Here is a 19,911-nt window from a genome sequence, read left to right on the forward strand (position 1 = left end):
TTAATCTCTTTTCAATATCGAGATTGTTGCTGCCTAAGCTCATGCTTATTAAAAGTTATTGTAGTCAGAACTGAAGTTTTTGTGCGTTTTTAGTGAAACTGTTTTAGCCGTACAAATGGGTAAAACTAAGGCCATAAATGTGATCAGAGTCGTATAAAAATTTTCTTAATTAGAAACTCAACAAAAATTCACGAAATGCATGTAATCTACTTTGCACATGCACTTTACTTATTAATGATGAGAAACTAATTTTATTACATAGTACTTGCATGTAACGCCAGTCAAATGCTTGTTCCAAAAGCTCGGTGTGATGGCTACTCCACAGATTGTAGTGGCATTGCACTGATGACTAAACAGTGTTTTTTTCTCAATGTTCCAATGTTCCATGTTACCTTCATTTGGCGCGAAAATATGCTCGCATATCTGTCCTTGAACATTATCTATTCCTCAATGCTCACGGTTTTCCTCGAGCTACACTCTCGGAAAACTGTTCCCTTCTCAGAACAGATAATGTCCGCGGACAAAAACCTAGCATATTTCCGCGCAAAATGGAAGCTACTGTTTATTTAGAGCGGTTTTCAATTGAGTGTCGTAAAATCAAAACCAAAGCAATCAAGCTAGCCAATCACAAAGGACACAGACAATACAGTGATCCAATCAAAACTCGAAATTATTACATCGACGCAAAGCGCGGGAAAACCTGTGCGAGTAAGTCACGTTTGGTTTAGACTGTTCACAGTCCCCTATTTTCCCGTGAGATCGTAGATGTCGATCGTTGAGTTCGATGGGCCGCCATCTTGGTCTCTTGATGCGAGAGAAACTGGGGAGAGTACAAAATGTCCGTGGGTAGTGGCGGTGGGGTTAATAGCGTGGGGGTGACGGGGCGGAAAAAATAGGGAGACTGTAACAGCTTCACTCTGTCTGGTGTTCGCTGCGTTAGTTGCTCCAGCAACGGCAACACCTGATTGGTCGAAGGGACAATAGAGTTCATCAGAGCGTAGCAGAGCATTGACAACTTGAGTGACAGAAAGTGACATTCATCACTTCGCGGCTCAGGCCAAATGGCATCGATTTCAAGAGAATTTTCTGGAGAATGTTTTGATTTTAATCGTCTGTCTGCTTCTTGTCTTGGAGGATTGGTATCAAAGCGCGAGCAAAAGGAGGCCGTTTCTCGTTTATTCGAAGGAAAAGATGTTTTGGCGGTTCTTCCGACTGGTTTTGGCAAGAGTTTAATATATCAAAGTTTCGTTTTGGCGAAGGAAATGGCTGAAAGCTCTGTTGGTTGTTCTTATTTCCGACTGAAATTTCATAGTTAATGTCACAAAGACGGCACGCATCTGAATAATTAAAATTCTCTGTGGGCTTTGCCGCTTTTTCTGGAGTCAGAGAAGAGTTCTTCCGTTCCGCATTCATTCGACTCAACTTAGTAAACCTTTAAAATGTTTCGAATTTCACAACACAGTAACATGTATTCATATCATCAGCCCTGATTTGACAGGTTTTTTTCTCAGGGGAGGAGATTATTAATTGATTTGATTAACGGAGGCGCCAAACTGGCGGCCGCGCCCCTTGAACACGAGACAGAGTGAAGCTGTTACAGTCTCCCTATTTTTTCCGCCAGCCGTGCCCTCCACCACCCCTACCCACGGGCATTTTGTACTCTTTCCAGTTTCGCTCGTATCAAGAGATCAAGATGGCGGCCCGTCGAGCTCAACGATCGACATCTACGATCTCAAGGAAATATAGGGGACTGTGAACAGTCTACGTTTGGTTTTGGTTTTACTTCTGATTGGAGGAAAAAATGGCGCGAGTTTTTTAAGCCAATCATGTAGCATGGTAGTGCAAAACTAATTACTTTTCGACACTCAAGTAAAAACCGCTCCATGAAAGCTTTATATAATTTAATTATAGCTTCTTCCACGGATGCATTCAGTTAGTTGGTCTGTAGAGCGAAAATACGGTGGAGCGACGAAAGTAGAGAGAGGCTTGGACCGCGCTTCTCTCCTATTCTTTCGGTTGCGCCCCAACTTACTGTAGCTAATTTAATTGTGACTCTCCCATTGATTTCTATTCGCAGTTAACTAAACACAACTGACTTATTTTATGGGGAATCATTACAATTTTTTTCAGTTTCATTTTGTATGTTGTCATTTCAAAAATCAATTTCGTGTTGTAGCACTAACGAGGTAAATTTTAAAAGAAAATAAAGGTTAAAAGTTTACAAGGTGGTACTCGATGGCTTTAATGAGGTGATCGTGTAAACGAGGGTTTTGTTTCCGAGCGTGGCCATGTTCTTCGGTGGATTAAAACATCAGAGACAGCAACTGGAACTCAACTTTTATTCGTACACGACGAAAACTTCTACATCACAACATGGCCTCGTGTAACAACTCAATATGGTGCAATACATAGCCTCAACCTGGTGTTGAGCTTACAACTACTTCCGGTCTACATAAAACACTTCCGGTTTACATAAGTTGAGTTTGTATCTTAACACCCCCACTCAAACACAACTTAAGTTTACTACATCAAGATAACCCAATAATCTATCAAGTTTAGCTCTGGTTACAGGCTTGGTGAATACATCTGCAACATTATTGTCTGTTGGTATATAGGCCAACTCAAGAACTCCATTCTGGATTTCGAGTCTTACATAATGATATTTCCCATCAATGTGTTTTGATCTTTGGTGATGTATAGGATTATTAGCCAATGCGATTGCTCCCTGGTTGTCTACGCATATACAAATACACTTACAAGGGAGACACATTAGATCACTCGAAAGTTGTCTAAGAAACTTAGCTTCTTGAGTAGCCGTGGCTAATGCCACATACTCCGCTTCACATGTAGACAGTGCTACAATAGTTTGCTGTTTGCTTTTCCATGAGATCAGTGAACTTTCATTACATAACTTGAATGCATAACCACTAATACTGCGCCTATCATTAGATATAGCCCAGTCTGAATCACTGTATCCCACTAGTTTTGGTTGACTTGTCTTAACAAACTTCAAGCACCTGTTTGGAGTTCCCATTAAATACCTTAGCACTTGCTTAGCCATCCCAAAATGTGACTTCTTTGGTTTTGACAAATGCTGGGATAAATATGTTACAACATAACACAAATCAGGTCTAGTGCAAGTCATGAGATAGATTAAACTTCCAACATTTCACGATACAAATTTGTGTTTTCAAGATCACTTTCATGGGTTTCACTGGCTTTGTTTGCACCTGGTTCACATGGGACTGCTTTTGGCTTGCAGTCTGACATTCTGAAGTTTGACAAAATTTTCTCCACATACTGATTTTGGTTCATTTCAATACAATCACCTTTGCACTTGAATTGAATACCCAAAAACCAGGAAAGCACCCCTCGGTCTTTCATTTTGAATCTCACCATCAGGGACTCTTTTGCCTCTTTCAGTATATCCGTGTTGCTACCTGCAATAATAATGTCATCAACCCACACAATTGCAACAACATGACCACTTTCAGTAGTCTTGACATACACACATGGATCAGCTAGAGATTGCACAAAACCATCCTAAGCAAAATGCTCATGTAACATGTTGTTCCAGTTACGACCACTTTGCTTTAGACCATACAATGACTTTCTCAATTTACACACAAGTTTCTCCCCATTGGGACCTTTGCTCTCATAACCTTCGGGTTGTTCCATGTATAACTCACAGTCGATGGGAGCATTCAACTGGGCTGTTTTAACGTCCATCTGATGTACTATCATACCCTTTTGAACAGCTAACTGCATTAGCATGCGAACTGAGGTTCTACGGGCAGTTGGTGAAAAAGTCTCGTAATAATCTACTCCGGGGACTTGGGAGTAACCCTTGGCAACAAAACGTGCCTTGTACTTTTCTTCCCCATTTGGACCTGGTTTTATTGCATAGACCCACTTTCCCCCCACTGAGGTTCGACCTTCTGGTAGAGAGGTGAGCTCAAATGTTTCATTCTCCCATAGTGCATTAAACTCTTCATCCATGGCATCCTTCCAGTTACTGGAATCTGGGGATGAGATTGCATCTTGGTATGACTGGGGAGCATTGACTATTCTGTAGCAAAAATCAATTGTACAATTTGCAGCATCATCAACTGCATCATCCAGATCCTTCCCTGTTACACAATCATCAAGGTATTTTGGTCTGACACGATCTCTGATAGGATAACGCCTTACATTGGTGACCTCATTTTCATGTATTGGCATTTCAGGTTCTGGTTTAGCAGAATCAGGCAACAGTTCAACACTTTCACCAACATGGTCAAGCCACTCAGTGACCTTGACACATCGGATTTTCTTGATAGTATTTTGATGTGGGTAATACACAAGAAATGAAGGGCTGGACCTGTCATAGCCCACAAAAATACCTTTCTCAGCTCGAGCATCCAATTTGGTTTTGTTCTGTACATATGCATAACACACTGTACCAAATACATGCATGTTGGACAAATTGGGTTTCATACCTGTCAAACACTCATAAGGAGTTTTACCTGTTCTATGGTTGTAGCATCTGTTGCGTATATGTGCTGACGTCAGAAATGCATACGTCCACAACTGTTTAGGCAACTCTGCTCCAATTAACAAACATCTAGCCATATCAAAGAGGGACCTCCAGGTTCTCTCCGCTGTTCCATTCTGATGGGGTGAATAGGGGGCTGATTGCTCATGTTTAATTTGATTCTTAAACATGAGGGATCTGAACTCTTCATTAATGTATTCACCCCCATTATCAGATCGTAATCGTTTCACTTTGCCATAGGGTGAAGTATCAGCTAAGAATTGCTGAGTTGCCCTAGTGGCATCACTTTTGTTCTCAAGGAAATATACTCCCAAAGCACCTGAATAGTCATCAACAAATACCATTGCATACTGGTGACCTTCCTTTGATTCTGGGGTAATAGGGCCTGCTAGGTCACTGTGGACTAACTGGAGGGGAGCAGTTGCACGACGATCTGACTTTCTGCGTGGCTTCATAGCTCAGTTGGTAGAGCATCGCACCGGTATCGCGGAGGTCACGGGTTCGAATCCCGTTGAAGCCCTGATTTTTTCAGGCTTCTTCTTTCCAATTGCTTAAAATTGGAAAATTTACTGCGATGATCATTCCTCACTATGTTTTGATATTGTGACATTTTTCCTTGAACACAGGTGTCACATTCAGGCTTACCTTTTGTTGTTATTTTCATCCCTTCGACTACACCTCTAGTTTGAACACATCATTCATGTTGCAGTGCCCTAGAATTTGGTGCCAGGTCTCAGCAGTGTGTGCTCCACAACTAGGTACTGTGTTATTTAGGTAATAAAGTTTGCCATGTTTCTCTATGGCAAATTTTGTCCCATCTGGTGCATTCAGCTCAGCAGAATTTGGTGTCAAATTTACTGCGCCACCTCTATCGATTGCTGCTTGAACAGAAAATATTTTTTGCTTATAGCTAGGTACGTACAAAGCATCCTCAAGAAAAACTTTGTGAACATTGCCCTCTACATCATGTAGGATAACTTGTGCTCTGCCTTTAGCAGACACAACACCACTAGCTCTACTACCATCTGCTAACTCTATGTAATGATTCTCAGGTTTAAACTCATCATCAAATTTTAGAAACTTGGATTTGTCATTGAGAATGTGAGCAGTAGCTCCAGTATCAACTAATAAAGAGTTTTCTCTAGTGGAATTAAAATTGTCCACAGTTACTTTGAATGCAAATGAAGCATCCTTCTCATCACACTGACTATCACTAACAGTATTAACAGAGTCTTTCTTACGACATACGTCTGTGTTATGCGCCTTCGACTTGCAGTGGCTGCACCATCGGTGTCCTTTCTTCTTCTTGTTTTTGGAATGACATGCTGGCGACTTGTGTCCAGGTTGACCACAGGAATAACATGTTATGGAGCTGTCTGCCGGTGGGGTTTTCTGTCACGGTTTACAGTTCATAACGCTGTCTCCATCAGTTTGTGGTGGAGTGCAGGATTTCTCCGTCTCCTCGTAACTCCTGAGTGCGGTCTTAAACTCGTGGAACTTCATCTTGTCGTCCTTCTCGTCGCGCTGCGAAACAATGGCTGAAAAAGTTTTGCATTCCGCAGGAAGACCTTTCAGCACCATGGCTACCAAAAGACTATCACTGACTGGCTCTCCGGCGGATTTCAGCGATGCAGCAAAGGTCTCGGCGCGTAGAACATAATCTGTAATGGACTCATCGTGCCTCTTCTGTAGCGAGGTAAGTTCAGTGTACAGGGCAAGAACACGTGGCTTACTTTTGCCCATGTAATGATTCCTCAGTATTTGCAAAGCTTTCCTGCCATCGTCCCTGGCATCTCTCATAACTAAGGACAGGCTCCGATCATCTAAACACTGAATAAGTTGAGCAAAAGCGTCGATGTTCTTGCTTACATTGTCTTCTTCTGGCTCGTTCTCCGCCAGGATAACATCGTGGAGTTTGTGAAGTCTCACATATCCAAGGAACTTTATCTCCCACAGCTCATATTTGGCTTGATCACCATCGAACAACAGCCTTCGACTGGGCCCATAACCTGTTGCGAGCGTGGCCACGTTCTTCGGTGGCATAAAACATCAGAGACAGCAATTGGAACTCAACTTTTATTCGTACAAGACGAAAACTTCTACATCACAACATGGACTCGTGTAACAACTCAATATTGTGCAACACATAGCCTCAACCTGGTGTCGAGCTTACAACTACTTCCGCTCTACATAAAACACTTCCGGTTTACATAAGTTGAGTTTGTATCTTAACACGTTTTAGACATGAAATTAATTGAGCTTTTGTTAGGGACCAATGTGTTGTTGGTGTAAGCGGGCGGTAATGTTCAAAAGGCGAGATTAAGAGCAGCTTCGCCTAAATATCAACTAGACTTGGAAATAGTGAAAAAATCGAATTTCTTCAAACTCGCCCAGAATGAAGCCCTACGGGCACTAGTTACAAAAATATTGTTTTAAGTTCGATAAATCAAAAATTATTTTTCTGCGCAATTTTTTCGTTTCGATGCCCCAAATCGGCCAAAATCGATCGAAAATGAGCGGCATATTCAGAGGCTCGTAAACTCAAAAGTAAAAATCTTCATAACAAACTGATTGCACGTTGTATTTGTACTTCCTTTCTTGTATATTTAGAGCTAAACAGATCGCGATTTGATTAGAACTAAAATATTTCACGATTTTTCTAAATTAACGACCCACGACAGCTAAACGAGAGGTCTACATTTAGCCTATTTTCAAATGCTAAAAAGGCGTTCTGGTACACAGCTTTTCCCAAAACGACTAGTTTGGTCTGAAAGAGCATTGTTTCTTCTTCAAATTAGTGAAATAAAATTTTTGGGTAAATAAAATCGCGAGCGCTGAGATAGCGAACTAAATGCAGCACTTCTTCCTGAAAACGTGACCTCTGACCCAAGCGTAACGAAACCGAATACTGCAAGAAAACCCGGAAGAAAAGCAAACGCTTCGTTATTTTGAAACATTTTCTGGTGGTATCTCTCCGAAACCATTATTGCAAGAAACTATTTCCAGATATGAAATCTTACAGGGTCAAAGAAGGAGCTAAAGGGCGCATTTCAAGGGCTTTGTTTGCTGAGAATTGAAGTCAATGACCATTATCGAATTCCAGTGAAATTTGCGAACTTGAAGTATGTTAGCCGATACTTACTTGAATATTTATACTGATTTATAGAAGAGTCGTCTTCTTGGATTAACCTTCAAAAGAAGCTGGATCCACATTTGGAAACAAATGTTTAATGTTCCTTGACGTGCCCGATGCTGTAAATTCCATGCACATGCCGACCGCATGTTTGTCGTAAAACTAACTGAACTCCACTGACAGTTTTCATCGGCAACCCCAAAATAAACAATCCCGCAAAATGTAAAGTGAAATTGGCTGTCTTCGGGAACAGTTAGAAGCTAGAGTCAAGATCCATTACCTTTAAAAAGTGCTTGATTTCAGTTATTTGTCTGCGTCGACTTTGTTCACGCAGTATTTCTTACTGTCACGTTCGAATACCGCGAATCGGTCACGCCAAAATACTGCAGACCGTGCAGACTTGTTTGGGCCTTTAATTTTGACTCATTTTTTTTGGCGCTAGTTACAAAATGGTGTTCAATATATCTGAAAGTTTGTCATTTATCCACAGGCAGCACAAGCGCAGTATGTGACTTTTGATTGAATAGACAAACGCGTAAAAGACTTTGTATGGGAAACTTACTCAGTCTGCACGGTCTGCAGTGTTTTGGCGTGTCTGATGCACAGTATTCGAACGTGACAGTAACTACTGACTGAAAGAAGTAAAATCAAGCACTTTTTAAAGGCAATGGAACTTGATTCTAGCTTCTAACTGTTCCCGAAGACAGCCAATTTCACTTTACATTTTGTGGGATTGTTTATTTTGGGGTTGCCAATGGAAACTGTCAGTGGAGTTCAGTTAGTTTTACGACAAACATGCGGTCGGCATGTGTATGGAACTTATAGCAGCGGGCAGGTCACGGAACATTAACCATTTCTTCTTATAGAGGTTTCCAAAGCTGGATCCAGCATCTTTTGAAGGCTAATCCAAGAAGACGATTCTGCTATAAATATAAATATTCAGGTAAGTATCGGCTAACATACTTGAAGTTCGCAAATTTGACTGGAATTCGTTAACGGTCATTGACTTCAATTCTCAGCAAACAAAGTTATTGTGTCAAAATGCGTCCTTTAGCTCCTTCTTTGACCCTGTAAGATTTCATATCTCGAAATAGTTTTTTGCAATTATGGTTTCGGCGAGAAATCACTTGAAAATGTTTCAAAATAACGAAGCGTTTGCTTTTCTTCCGGGTTTTCTTGCAGTAATCGGTTTCCGTTACGCTTGGGTCAAAGGTCACGTTTTCAGGAAGAAGTGCTGCATTTAGTTCGCTATCTCAGCGCTCGCGATTTTATTTACCCAAAAATTATATTTCACTAATTTGAAGAAGAAACAATGCTCTTTCAGACCAATTTAGTCCTTTTGGGAAAAGCCGTGTACCAGAACGCCTTTTTAGCATTTGAAAATAGGCTAAATGTAGACCTCTTGTTAAGCTCTTTTGGGTTGTTAACTTTGAAAATTCGTCAAATATTTTAGTTCTAATCAAATCGCGATCTGTTTAGCTCCAAATATACAAGAAAGGAAGTACAAATACAACGTGCAATCAGTTTGTTATGAAGATTTTTACTTTTGAGTTTACGAACCTCTAAATATGCCGCTCATTTTCGATCGATTTTGGCCGATTTGGGGCATCGAACGAAAAAATTGCGTTAAAAAAAAAAAAAAAAAATTGATTTATCGAACTTAAAACAATATTTTTGTAACTAGTGTCCGTAGGGCTTCATTCTGGGCAAGTTTGAAGAAATTCGATTTTTTTCACTATTTCCAAGTCTAGTTGATATTTAGGCGAAGCTGCTCTTAAGTGGTAGTCCCGCTAAAAGCGGTCCACTCGACTTCGGGACCAAAAATACTTTTCCTTCATTTTTTTGTCAGTGAAAAGGGTTTGACCCATTTATATAAAAAAAGCAATTTATTATTTTCCAATTCCTTATTTTTGCTTTGCTACGAGCCAAAATTGAATTTTGGCCGAACTGAGGTTGCCGACCGTGATCAAAAAGGTAAAATTCACCGATTTTGTGAAGCGTCCTACGTCGCCTAAAATGCAGCTCACGGAATTTCGTTTCCATGCGAATTTTAAGTCACATTCATTACTTTGACTGACGAAATATGGAAAATTTTGGAAAAATTCTAAGCTCACCAGCGAGGCTGGAAGACACCCTACTCCGAGGCCTTTGATCACCTACTAAAATTTAGCCAAACTTGAAATTTGACGGGGAAAATCTCAAAAGTTGGGTCTAAATGAAGTCTAGAAAGCACATCACAGTAAATTTCATACCTTAATAAACCGTTCTATAAGTTCAAACCGGTGGGTATCTCCTTGGATTGCACGCGAGAACAGATTAAAATCCCCGGGGGGGGGACTCCCATATGGAGTGGACGGGGATGCTCGTCGGAAATTTTGAATTTAACCCCTAAAGGAGACCAATCTGGGCGTGGCCGAACCTTATGCAGACCTCTAAAAGAGACCAGTTTATAAAACAGACAAATAAAAAGTACAGTGACTTTTAATGATGGCGAATTTGTTTATATGAATTGACTAAATATAAAGAATCAAGATTCTTTCTGTTTTGTTATTTCTTCGCGTGCAACCCTTAACGAGACCTTGACGGCTAAAAATAATGACATTTTGCCCAGAACACCCTAAGCGAGACCAAAGTCCGAAATTTACACCCCTAAGCGAGACGACGAGCATCCCCGTCCATTCCATATGGGAGTCCCCCCCCCCCCCGGGTTAAAATCTGCCACAGTCAGTGTGTTTACATAGCTAGGGCTCGTGCCAAAGCTCATTTGCATAACCCTAGCACCCGGTGAAAATACATCTTCTTCCGTTCAGGTTCGTTTGTTGACCTTCTGAGTAGTGGCAAATAGCTTCCTTTACTACTTGTGTACACTCTAGATCCAGTTTTGAGGTGAAGGTTGCGTTAAAGTTGATCAATTCTCAAGACTTGCGAGACTCCAAAGGTAAATAATGGCGCCGGTCTGCAGAAATTAGCCGTAGCCGTCGTCCTGACCCTTCAATAAATTCTGCCGCAGAGGTAGCACTAGGAGAAGAAGAAAATCGTAAGTTTTCATTTACCGTTTAATGGCAACTGAATCCTGTACTACTGCCAAGACTACTGGAAGCTTGAGGGCTATATGCCCGAATTTGGAAAACAACAACAACGAACACTTGCCGGTTGCATCGCTGGGAAATGAACTGAATAAACACGACACGCTTGAATGGAACTATGTTTTGCGATGAATGATGGGCTTTACTTCTGTTTTATGCTTGATGCTTGTCTTTTAGTATCTTGCACAGCGCATAAAATAAACTTCGGGATTCGTTTATCGGGCCGTTTATACAACGAAAGCTGCACCAGCTTCGTCAAAATGTCACACAAGTCGTAACGTGACCAATTACTTGGGAGGGGAGTACTCCCTTATATGGGCTATATAGGTGTCTGTATGTCAGGCCCCAAAGGGTAGGGTTTTTCAGCCGTTTGGGTCATAAATAGGGTATCGATTTTGGCCGTTTTGGTTATAAATTGGGTATGGTTTTAGCACTGTAGTCTTGAATTGGGTATGTTTCTTAGCAGAAGCTACTTTTTCATCATTATCAATAAGACCTTCAACAAAAGCCCCTCATAACGTATGTTTAGGGCAACTGTGTCAGCCGCAACGGTCATAAATAGGCTATCGAATTTTTGGTCAGGTCATAAATAGGGTAGCAAAAAAACGCAGATTTTGGTCATAAAGAGGGTAAGGGTTTTGGGAAGTGGGGCCGCACACTCCCACTCAACTTTTCTAGAATCGAAGTACCCCCCCTGGGGCCCCCTGGGCCAATTACCAGGGGCTGAGGACAAATCCCCTACACCGCGTGCGCCGATCATTAGATTTGGTAAGATTTTCTCATTTCAATATTGACAATGAAAAAGCCACCCATTAATTTTTTGGACTAGTGCAATCTTTTCAGTATGACCGACCGACGACAATCATGGCACCTTTTCAATTTTTATCTACCTTTCCTCGGAAAATATAAGGAGTTGCTAATACATGAGGGCGGAGGAAGCAGAGATGGACCTAAAATTCAGTTTTCCTTTCCCATTATCAGCCTTTCGTTTTTCATAGAAAACACAATGGAAGAAAAACAAAAGATGGGACCAAGAAACCTTCCAAAAAACGTCCATATCGAAGCGCGTGCTGATGTTGAGAGGGCGATTTCTCACTTTGTGTTTTTGGACCACTATCCTTCCCATTTTTTCTGACGACACCAGAATTATTGGCCATAAAAATAGTTTGTCTTTGATTTCTCCGCCTCGACATTGTTTTGTGTTCTGGGACAAAAGGGAGAGAAAGGAAATGAAGGGCCTCGTGGGAAGAGCGGACCGCCAGGAATGATGGGAATAAAAGGAGCACGCGGAACTGTGGGCGATCAAGGAATAAAAGGCGATAAGGGAGAGAAAGGAGAAAGCGTGACAAGTCCTTCTAGTGCAATGCCACAAACCAACTGGAAACAATGTGTGTGGAAAAATCTGAATGATGGTCGAGATAGCTGTAAGATCAAGGTAAGAGTGAAATGTTCGGATTACCAATGGTTATGGGCAAAATTACTGTTATCACCTAATGTAAGTTAAAATTCAGATTCAGAATTCGACAACCATTTATATGAGAGAGAATCATGCTGTTATTAACCGAAGTATTTTTTCAGCTGGTTTCATGTCCTGGTGACGAAACTGATGTTACATCTTTAAGATAATGAGAAGTGGAATGGTGACTTGCGTATTGGAGTACTGAGCATCCATTCTCATTTATTCTTTTATCATTACTTAGCAAGACAAGTGTGACATAAGAATCTTTGTTACGTCCACATACTACGTAAGGAAGAATCTTCGAAAACTCAGAAACGTCACACTATCACACTAGATACACAATTCCAGTCCAAAATTAAGTCGAAGCTCAGGTTTTCTACAATAATAAACCAAAAGCCTGAGAATCAGTGAAAAATAGAACCAATAGGTCAAAAATAACACGCACAAAACCCTTACCTACTGTTCCGATTTAAACAGGTAAACAATACGACATGATAAAAAACAGCTACGTCTACTTCTTTAGTTCAGCTATTTGGTGTTCAAACATGGCGACACGAAAATTCAAGCAGGAGTAAGCTTTATAACACGTGACCAAGCACGCCGGATGGGAGTACGCATTTTGGGTCAATAGATCAGTGGCCAGATCGTCCAACTTGTATCTGGTCCTAGATCATCGATTCAACTTTCTTGGGGACTCAGAACTCAAATATCATTTTCTGTGTGAATTCAGCGAGGCAAGGTTCTTCATTATTATATTTTGTTGGCCCCTTCTATTACATATTTAGTTGGGTGTGGACTGTTGACAATTGAAAACACCGATTCGGACTTGAAAGTGCACGCGCTGCACTATGCAGATAAGCTAGTTGCACGCGTCAGACTTTCCTTTCAAAAACTTTTGCAAACACGCCCAACATGCAGAAATAATAAGAAAAAAATGTTTAGGAAAAGAGTAATGACGCGTACTCGTTGTCGATAAGAGTACAGACCACGTTAAACCACATTTCGATATGGTTTTTACCACAACATCAACGTCAAAGGTTTTTTTTTTCAAAGCGCGAGCTGAAAATGCATGGCACGACACATTGACGCGAGCAGCGTGGTATGGACTCTTATCGACAACGGCAAATTAGCCAATCAGATTGCGAGATTAGCAGCAATTATGGTAAAATGTCATATGTGAAATTTACAGTGGAGTAATGTACAGCTCATGTAAAAGAAGCATCAGAACACAACTTGGTTAGGGATGTGTATAAGCTTAAAGCAGAACATACCTAAATTCGACACTGTCTTACTTCACTCTAACTGTAGCAGATTACGACGAAAATATTTAAGCAAAATTCCGACAGACGTGAACGCGTTGAGTTGTGGGCAAAAAACATGAAAAAGTTCGGGAATTTCGGACGCCATTTCCCCCGCGCGACATCCGCAAAAATCCTCGCAGCGTGTACGCGCGTGTGTCGCGGGCGATGGCGCAATTTGTTCTAAAAATAGAAAAATTGTCCCACATCATGGGGACAGTCCCAATACTAGAAATGGTGCGCGCTTACGGTGTCCGTCCCCGATTATGGCTCCTGATACATAATATGATCACTGTAAAATAGTTTGAGGCAATGCAATCTACACCTTATGTAAAATAAAACACCATAATTATAGTAACTGTGGTCTTGCTGTTGATATTTTAGTGTAACGGATTGTACTGCAATATGGAAAATTCGAGCAATGTGAACAAATAAAACCACAAATTTTAAAAACACTTGGCGACGCGCTGTCTTGCAGGGTAACTGGTCAAAACTTTATTGTCTTAAGAAATATTTGTAACAAGTGTTGGTGATCTGAAATTGAGTTCTAAGTGTCGCCAACCGTCCAAATGCCTTTCCTGGAAATTATTTTGTCCAGTACAATTAATTTACCGCAGGCTATAATCTATTCATCGCTAGTTCCACTTCAGTCGCAGATCGTTATCTGTCATTCGATCAAACTTAGGGTGCGTTCCTTTAAGAAAATCCAAGATTGGATTCTTAAATCCGAAAACGGATTTCGCGTTTCTATTCCAAACATATTAATCCAAGATCTCTCGGATCATGGTGCGCTCTGGGCAAGGATTCTACAGTTCCTCTCCTTGCCCTGCCGGCCTTTCTTCATTCTGTGATTTTTTTTTTTTTTTTTACCCAAGATAGGGAGAAAGGGAGGGGTGCCGGCCCCCGGGCCCCTCCCCTAGATCCGTCACTGAATTTACAAACTTTCTAGACGCAATGTATTGCAAACATACCAGATGGTAAGCGGGCAACGAAACAACACGAAGGCGTTTGCCCGTTTACAAGCATCATCAAAGACCAGATCATTTGAAATCAAGTGTTTGTCCTTGCTAGGAACTTTGACGGTTTTTCTTCAGCAAAACTTTGTCAGCAACGGATATCACGCCTGAATGTTGTCATGAAAGAGATTTACAATTTTCCCGAGAAATCTGAGCTGCCAAAGTTCATACCTCCGGTGAAAATTAGTTGGCTTATTTTTTTCTGCGGTTTCCGGGGCGGAAATGAAAACTTTGTAGAGATCAGAGCAGGCTCACTTTTCTCGCGGCCTCGCCCCTCGCGCTTGTGGCTAACACCACGCTTGACACTTTCTCCCACGGAGCTAAGAACTGATGTTCAGTTAATCCCAGTTAAGGATACAAATCAAGAAATCAAGCCAAAATGCGATAAAATTTTTTGATATGAGTCCTGACTTGTTTTACTTTCGTTTGTTCTAGGACTGCTCGTTCAATAAGTTGCAGTCTGATACTGCAATCAAAGTCTCATTCCAGGGAAATATGAGAGTCCATGGTTCTTCTAGTAAGTGCAACCGGTGGTTTTTCAAGTTTAATGGTAACGAATGCATTGGACCAATGACAATCGAAGCTGTTGTGTACAATGGTTGGCCATCATCTGCTGGGAATTCCGATCTGCTTCATCATCGATCATTTGAGGGATACTGTGAAAACATCCCAAAGGGCATGGTTAGAGTGGAATTATGGGTAGGATCTTGCCCTAGTGGGACTACTTTGGGCGACGCTTACACTGGATGGCATTCAGTGTCCCGGATAATGATCGAGGAAGTGTCTAGGCCCCAGTCCTGATTAATAAGTTCTCATTATCCAGATTATCGCTTAGCTTATGGTTTTTAAAAGGTATTGTAGTGAGAACTGACATTTTTGTGTGCTTTTAGTGAAACTGATTTAGCAGTACGAGTTTGTAAAAATAAGGCCATAAATGTGATCAGTCTAACATAAACATTTTCTAAAAATAGAAAATCAGGAACATTCCCGAAACGTAATCTACGTTGCACGTGCACTTTATTTAATTAATGATTGAAAAGTAATTTTATTGCATAGTACTTGCATGTAATACATTAGATTAGATTCAAGTCAAATGCATGTTCCAACAGCTCGGTGTGATGACTACTCTACAGATTGCAGTTGCATTGCACTGATGACTAATGACCTATCCAGGGAATTCGATGTCCTAAATTGAATTCGATGTCCTAAATGACTTTGCTGAGAGACAATTATCACATTTCTAATCGAAAGTTGTTTATTAGTAGCTCCTTTGTTTTATATTTACTGTTGCGGCGGGGGCAATGTTGTAATTGTCAACCAAATAAAAAGAGGATGAAAACAATATTATTATTCTACATGTTCACCGTGCCTGAGAAAATGTTTATCGTCCTTTAATTGTAGAATGTTTTCGCTCACAGAGTCAGCAGCCATGCAAATTTGTTGGAACAAAAGAAAGTGTTTACATAACAAAAGAGTTGAACTCCCATGCACAGGATTGGTTTGGTACACCAACATGGCCGCCGTTTCATTGTTTTAAAATACCAGTATAGCTGTCGTGAAAACGCTCTACTCGTGGATCTGTTTGAGGAAACTGGGTTTCAAATGAGTTGCGGTTACACGAAGCCATTCTACTAAGGAGGAGCTAGTGGAATGCAAGGTTTTCCTTGGGTTTAACACGTAGAAGATAATTTTTCTGCCTATGACTTTAAAAGTAATTCTCAAAGAGACATTCCGTTATTTCTTATATGTAGCCAGTTTTGCATTGGGAAAGTTTCCCCGGGAAAATCTACACAGTTCATTTTCTCACATCCTAAGCACTATAAATATGCCTTACCGTTATTTTTAATTCATTCATTAGACAATGATGACATCAAGTCGTCGAAACGTCATGTAACTTTACTTACGTTTATTTCCCTGCTTAAATGTTTTCGAGATCGTTTTTTATAAGAAGACGAATAACGTGTCTCTAATTTTGCGCGTCTTGGTAAATATGAGACCCATTAAACTTGTGGTTTTTATTACTTGGCTTCACGCTAGAAGCTGAGTTAGTCTCAAGTAAGCACTTAACTCAAGTGCACTTGAAAATCTCAAGTCGCAATTTAGAAAACTTGGCCTCAAACCTGATGTCAAAGTATATTACTTGAAGCATTTTTGTAGTAAAACCAGTCATACATATCACAAATGCGATTGTTCGGCAGTAAAATTGAAAAGAAATGCGTATAGTTGCTTTGTTGCTAAAGAGTAACACAGCAACACAGCAATAGCAGCAACACAAAGGAACAAACGGCATCTTCTATATTTCTTTAGAATAGCTCAACAACGTGGTTTTCGGCGAAGAAATTGCTGTAGGGCTTTAGCTAACCGAGAAAATGCATTTCCGTGTGACTCGTCCAAAGTTCAACACCGTTGTTCGGGTGCAAAGAAATGGCCTGGTTGAAACTTGAAAAAGCAGCTGTTTAGTAATTTGCAGAAATGCATTTGGTGTCGGACGAAAAGCGATGGTTTTGGCTGTCTATGAAAATGAAATTCAAGCAAGTTGTTTACTGGTATCGGTACGTTCATCAGAGTTGTAGCAACGCTGCACATCCCTTTCAGTTGCTTGCATTTCCTATTGGTCAAGTGTGTTCGCAAGTGTGATGTAGACCATACTTGGCAGCGCACTTCGGCTTCTTTGATCTACGAAAGTTTCCATGGTCACTAAGTAAAGTCCAACTAGTAAGTACATTTTACCCCTTCACACTCAAAGTAGTCCAAGTGCACTTAGATTATACTTACAAGCTCTAGTGTGAAGCCAAATATTTCTTCACAAATAAAGTTCTTGTGAGAGAGAGTGTTGGTCGCTTAATGACAAATTGAGCAGATTCCCATTTTAGGGAAGAGTGTCTTTTTTGTATCTCATATTTAACTTGAAGAATCATACTTCTGAGAAGTTAAATGCACCATTTTCATAAAATTGTTGAGTTCGTGTGAAGTTTAATGCGTCCTATGTCCCGTTTTTGCTAGACAAATAATATGTCTGAGGCGCATTATTCGTCTTCCTAAGTAAATAACACCAATGCGCGTTTTTTTTTTTAATTCAATTTAATCGCATGTATCACGTGTTTTTCAAAAATCGTATAGCATTCGTAGCAGTGATTTCCTTTTCAAGAGCACACGCAGCTTGTGATCGATTGGAGCGCGATGCGGAGGAGAAACGTTGCGGCGAGTTTTTCGTTCCCTCTCTAATCCATTCTACTTCGATTCCCAGAACCTTCTCTCCTTCGCATATTATCGTTCCCATATCTTCGCATGATTTCTTCATCCATATCCATCACCTGAAGTTCTTCACAATCTCTTGTTCCAAAGGATACCATTTTTACTTGCTGGATTGCTGAGCGACCAGCCTGCAGTGGGCTGCCGCGAAAACGGGATTGGAGCTGTCATTACTGGTCATCTGATCAGTGGGCTCATTAAAGGGGATTTTACCTAAAATTCTGTAGAAGTATGGAATTTTTTGTTTTTACCGGAATTTGAATCTTAAGGTATTGAAGTTTTATTTCGAGAAGCATCTCTCACTGTAAGTTTAAAGCTCGTTTCCTCAAAACGAGTTATTTTTGCCTTTGAGAAAAGATATCTCAAGCTGGATTTAAGCTTTTGACCTCAAATTTTCAGGATTGCCAGATTTCACTGGGCTAATTGATATTAATAAAGGAATTTGCGCTAGAATTCTTAGGATAGCATTTATTGCGTGCAATATCGTCGTAATCTGCGTTTATTTGGCGCGCAACGTATGTTACTCGTATGTATTCGTATGTTACTCGTATGTACTCGTATGTACTCGTATGTAATCGTATGTACTCGTATGTTACCCGAATGTACTCGTATGTTACTCGTATGTACTCGTATGTTACCCGAATGTACTCGTATGTTACTGGTATGAACTCGTATACATACATACATACTTCATTGTTACCTCCCCAATGGGGCTTTTCAGGAACAATTACTTAAATTACTAAGTTACTAATAACTACACAATGTATGTTACTCGTATGTACTCATGTGTTGTTTTAATCGCGATCAACAACAGCTATCAAATGGCAGAGATTCCTGAGAGGTTCGCAACACCTCACACTTGTTGGGTTTTCAGTTTTCAAATAATCTTCAGTGTTACTGATTTATTTGAGAAAAAGATCGCGTTTTATGAATTCATAATATATTGAAATGTCCAATAGCATGGTGATTCGGGTCAAAAGAAAATTATAATGAAGACAACAAACAAAATCAGAGAAAATCAATGCAACATTTTTCTGAGTTGAGGCCGAAAATCACCGGCCTAAAAATGTTTCAATAATTTGAAACTCCGGGATTACGTTGAATATGAATTAATTTCATTGAGGGCCAAGTCTAAAAATTCATTGAGAGTATTTTAATTCCGGCTCAACTTAATAACTGTTTGGGCAAGTTTTGTTAAAAAGCAAAACAACATCCCACACCAGATGATATTCAAGCCAATGTTTCTCAAAATCAAATGGGGCGATTTCGCCGATTTTTTTCACCCGAGGTTATTAGATGTTGTACGACTCATTCAAGACCAGTATACCATTTTATCAAGTCTTGTGAACATAGTTTGCAATAACATTTTAAAACAGCAATTGTTGTATTTTGACACCTTGAAACTTCACTCGCAATTTTCTTGAAAAATTTTCCCATCTTTCAGACAACTATGCCAGCTCTTAGATCCGGACGTCGTATTTCCAAAATTATCATTTGATGATGTTATTCAGTCTCATGTTAAATGGGATATGACGTCATGACGTTGCCATGGTAGCTCGGATCTTGCCAGGTAAAGCTAACCTCATTTGAAACTTTCATCCTTCTCTAGTACACCAATAACGTGTGATTTTCTGATGGATTGATTATAGTGGTGCGCCAGTCGCTCAAAGCTGAACAGTACCGTTACTCAAAAATCCGACCGAGGCGCCTTAAAGGCAACCCTAATTACTCAACTCTAGAAGATAAATACATCAGCTGGGATGACGGTGATATGACGGGTGCACGCCCAATCCCAAAGGAAGCATGTACTCTGATCAAGTCATTTGCTAACCCCAAGAAGGAAACTGGAATGTCAGGACAATGTACAGCGTGGGAAAGACAGCACAAGTGACTAAAGAGAGGAAGGCCCTATTTCCTCTGTAAGGAAAAGGACATGATAAATTTTAAAATAAGCAAGGGTCTTCATTGGTTTAGGCAACCCAGGCTAGACCTATCCAGAGAATCGAAATTGGTAAATATTCTGCCTAAATGAAGTTCCTGAATTTTTGGTTGAATGGATCGCTTTTCGGAATTTAACATTTCCCGTATTTTCTGGAAACTTTCCCAAGAAATACCTTACCATTTGTCCCTGTT

The 19,911-nt window shown here is 40.4% G+C and overlaps 1 protein-coding gene across 1 annotated transcript; it reads left to right on the forward strand.

Moving 5' to 3' along the window:
• Positions 1-11,992: 11,992 nt before the first annotated feature.
• LOC145467480 (collagen triple helix repeat-containing protein 1-like) lies at positions 11,993-15,327 on the forward strand. The gene is made up of 2 exons (XM_081451040.1): positions 11,993-12,188; positions 14,962-15,327. The coding sequence occupies exons 1-2, from the start codon at positions 12,018-12,020 to the stop codon at positions 15,325-15,327; spliced, it is 537 nt and encodes a 178-aa protein (XP_081307166.1). The 5' UTR covers positions 11,993-12,017.
• Positions 15,328-19,911: the final 4,584 nt, after the last annotated feature.

The sequence above is a fragment of the Orbicella franksi genome, chromosome 14 (assembly GCF_964199315.1).
Source record: "Orbicella franksi chromosome 14, jaOrbFran1.1, whole genome shotgun sequence".
Taxonomy (NCBI): domain Eukaryota; kingdom Metazoa; phylum Cnidaria; class Anthozoa; order Scleractinia; family Merulinidae; genus Orbicella; species Orbicella franksi.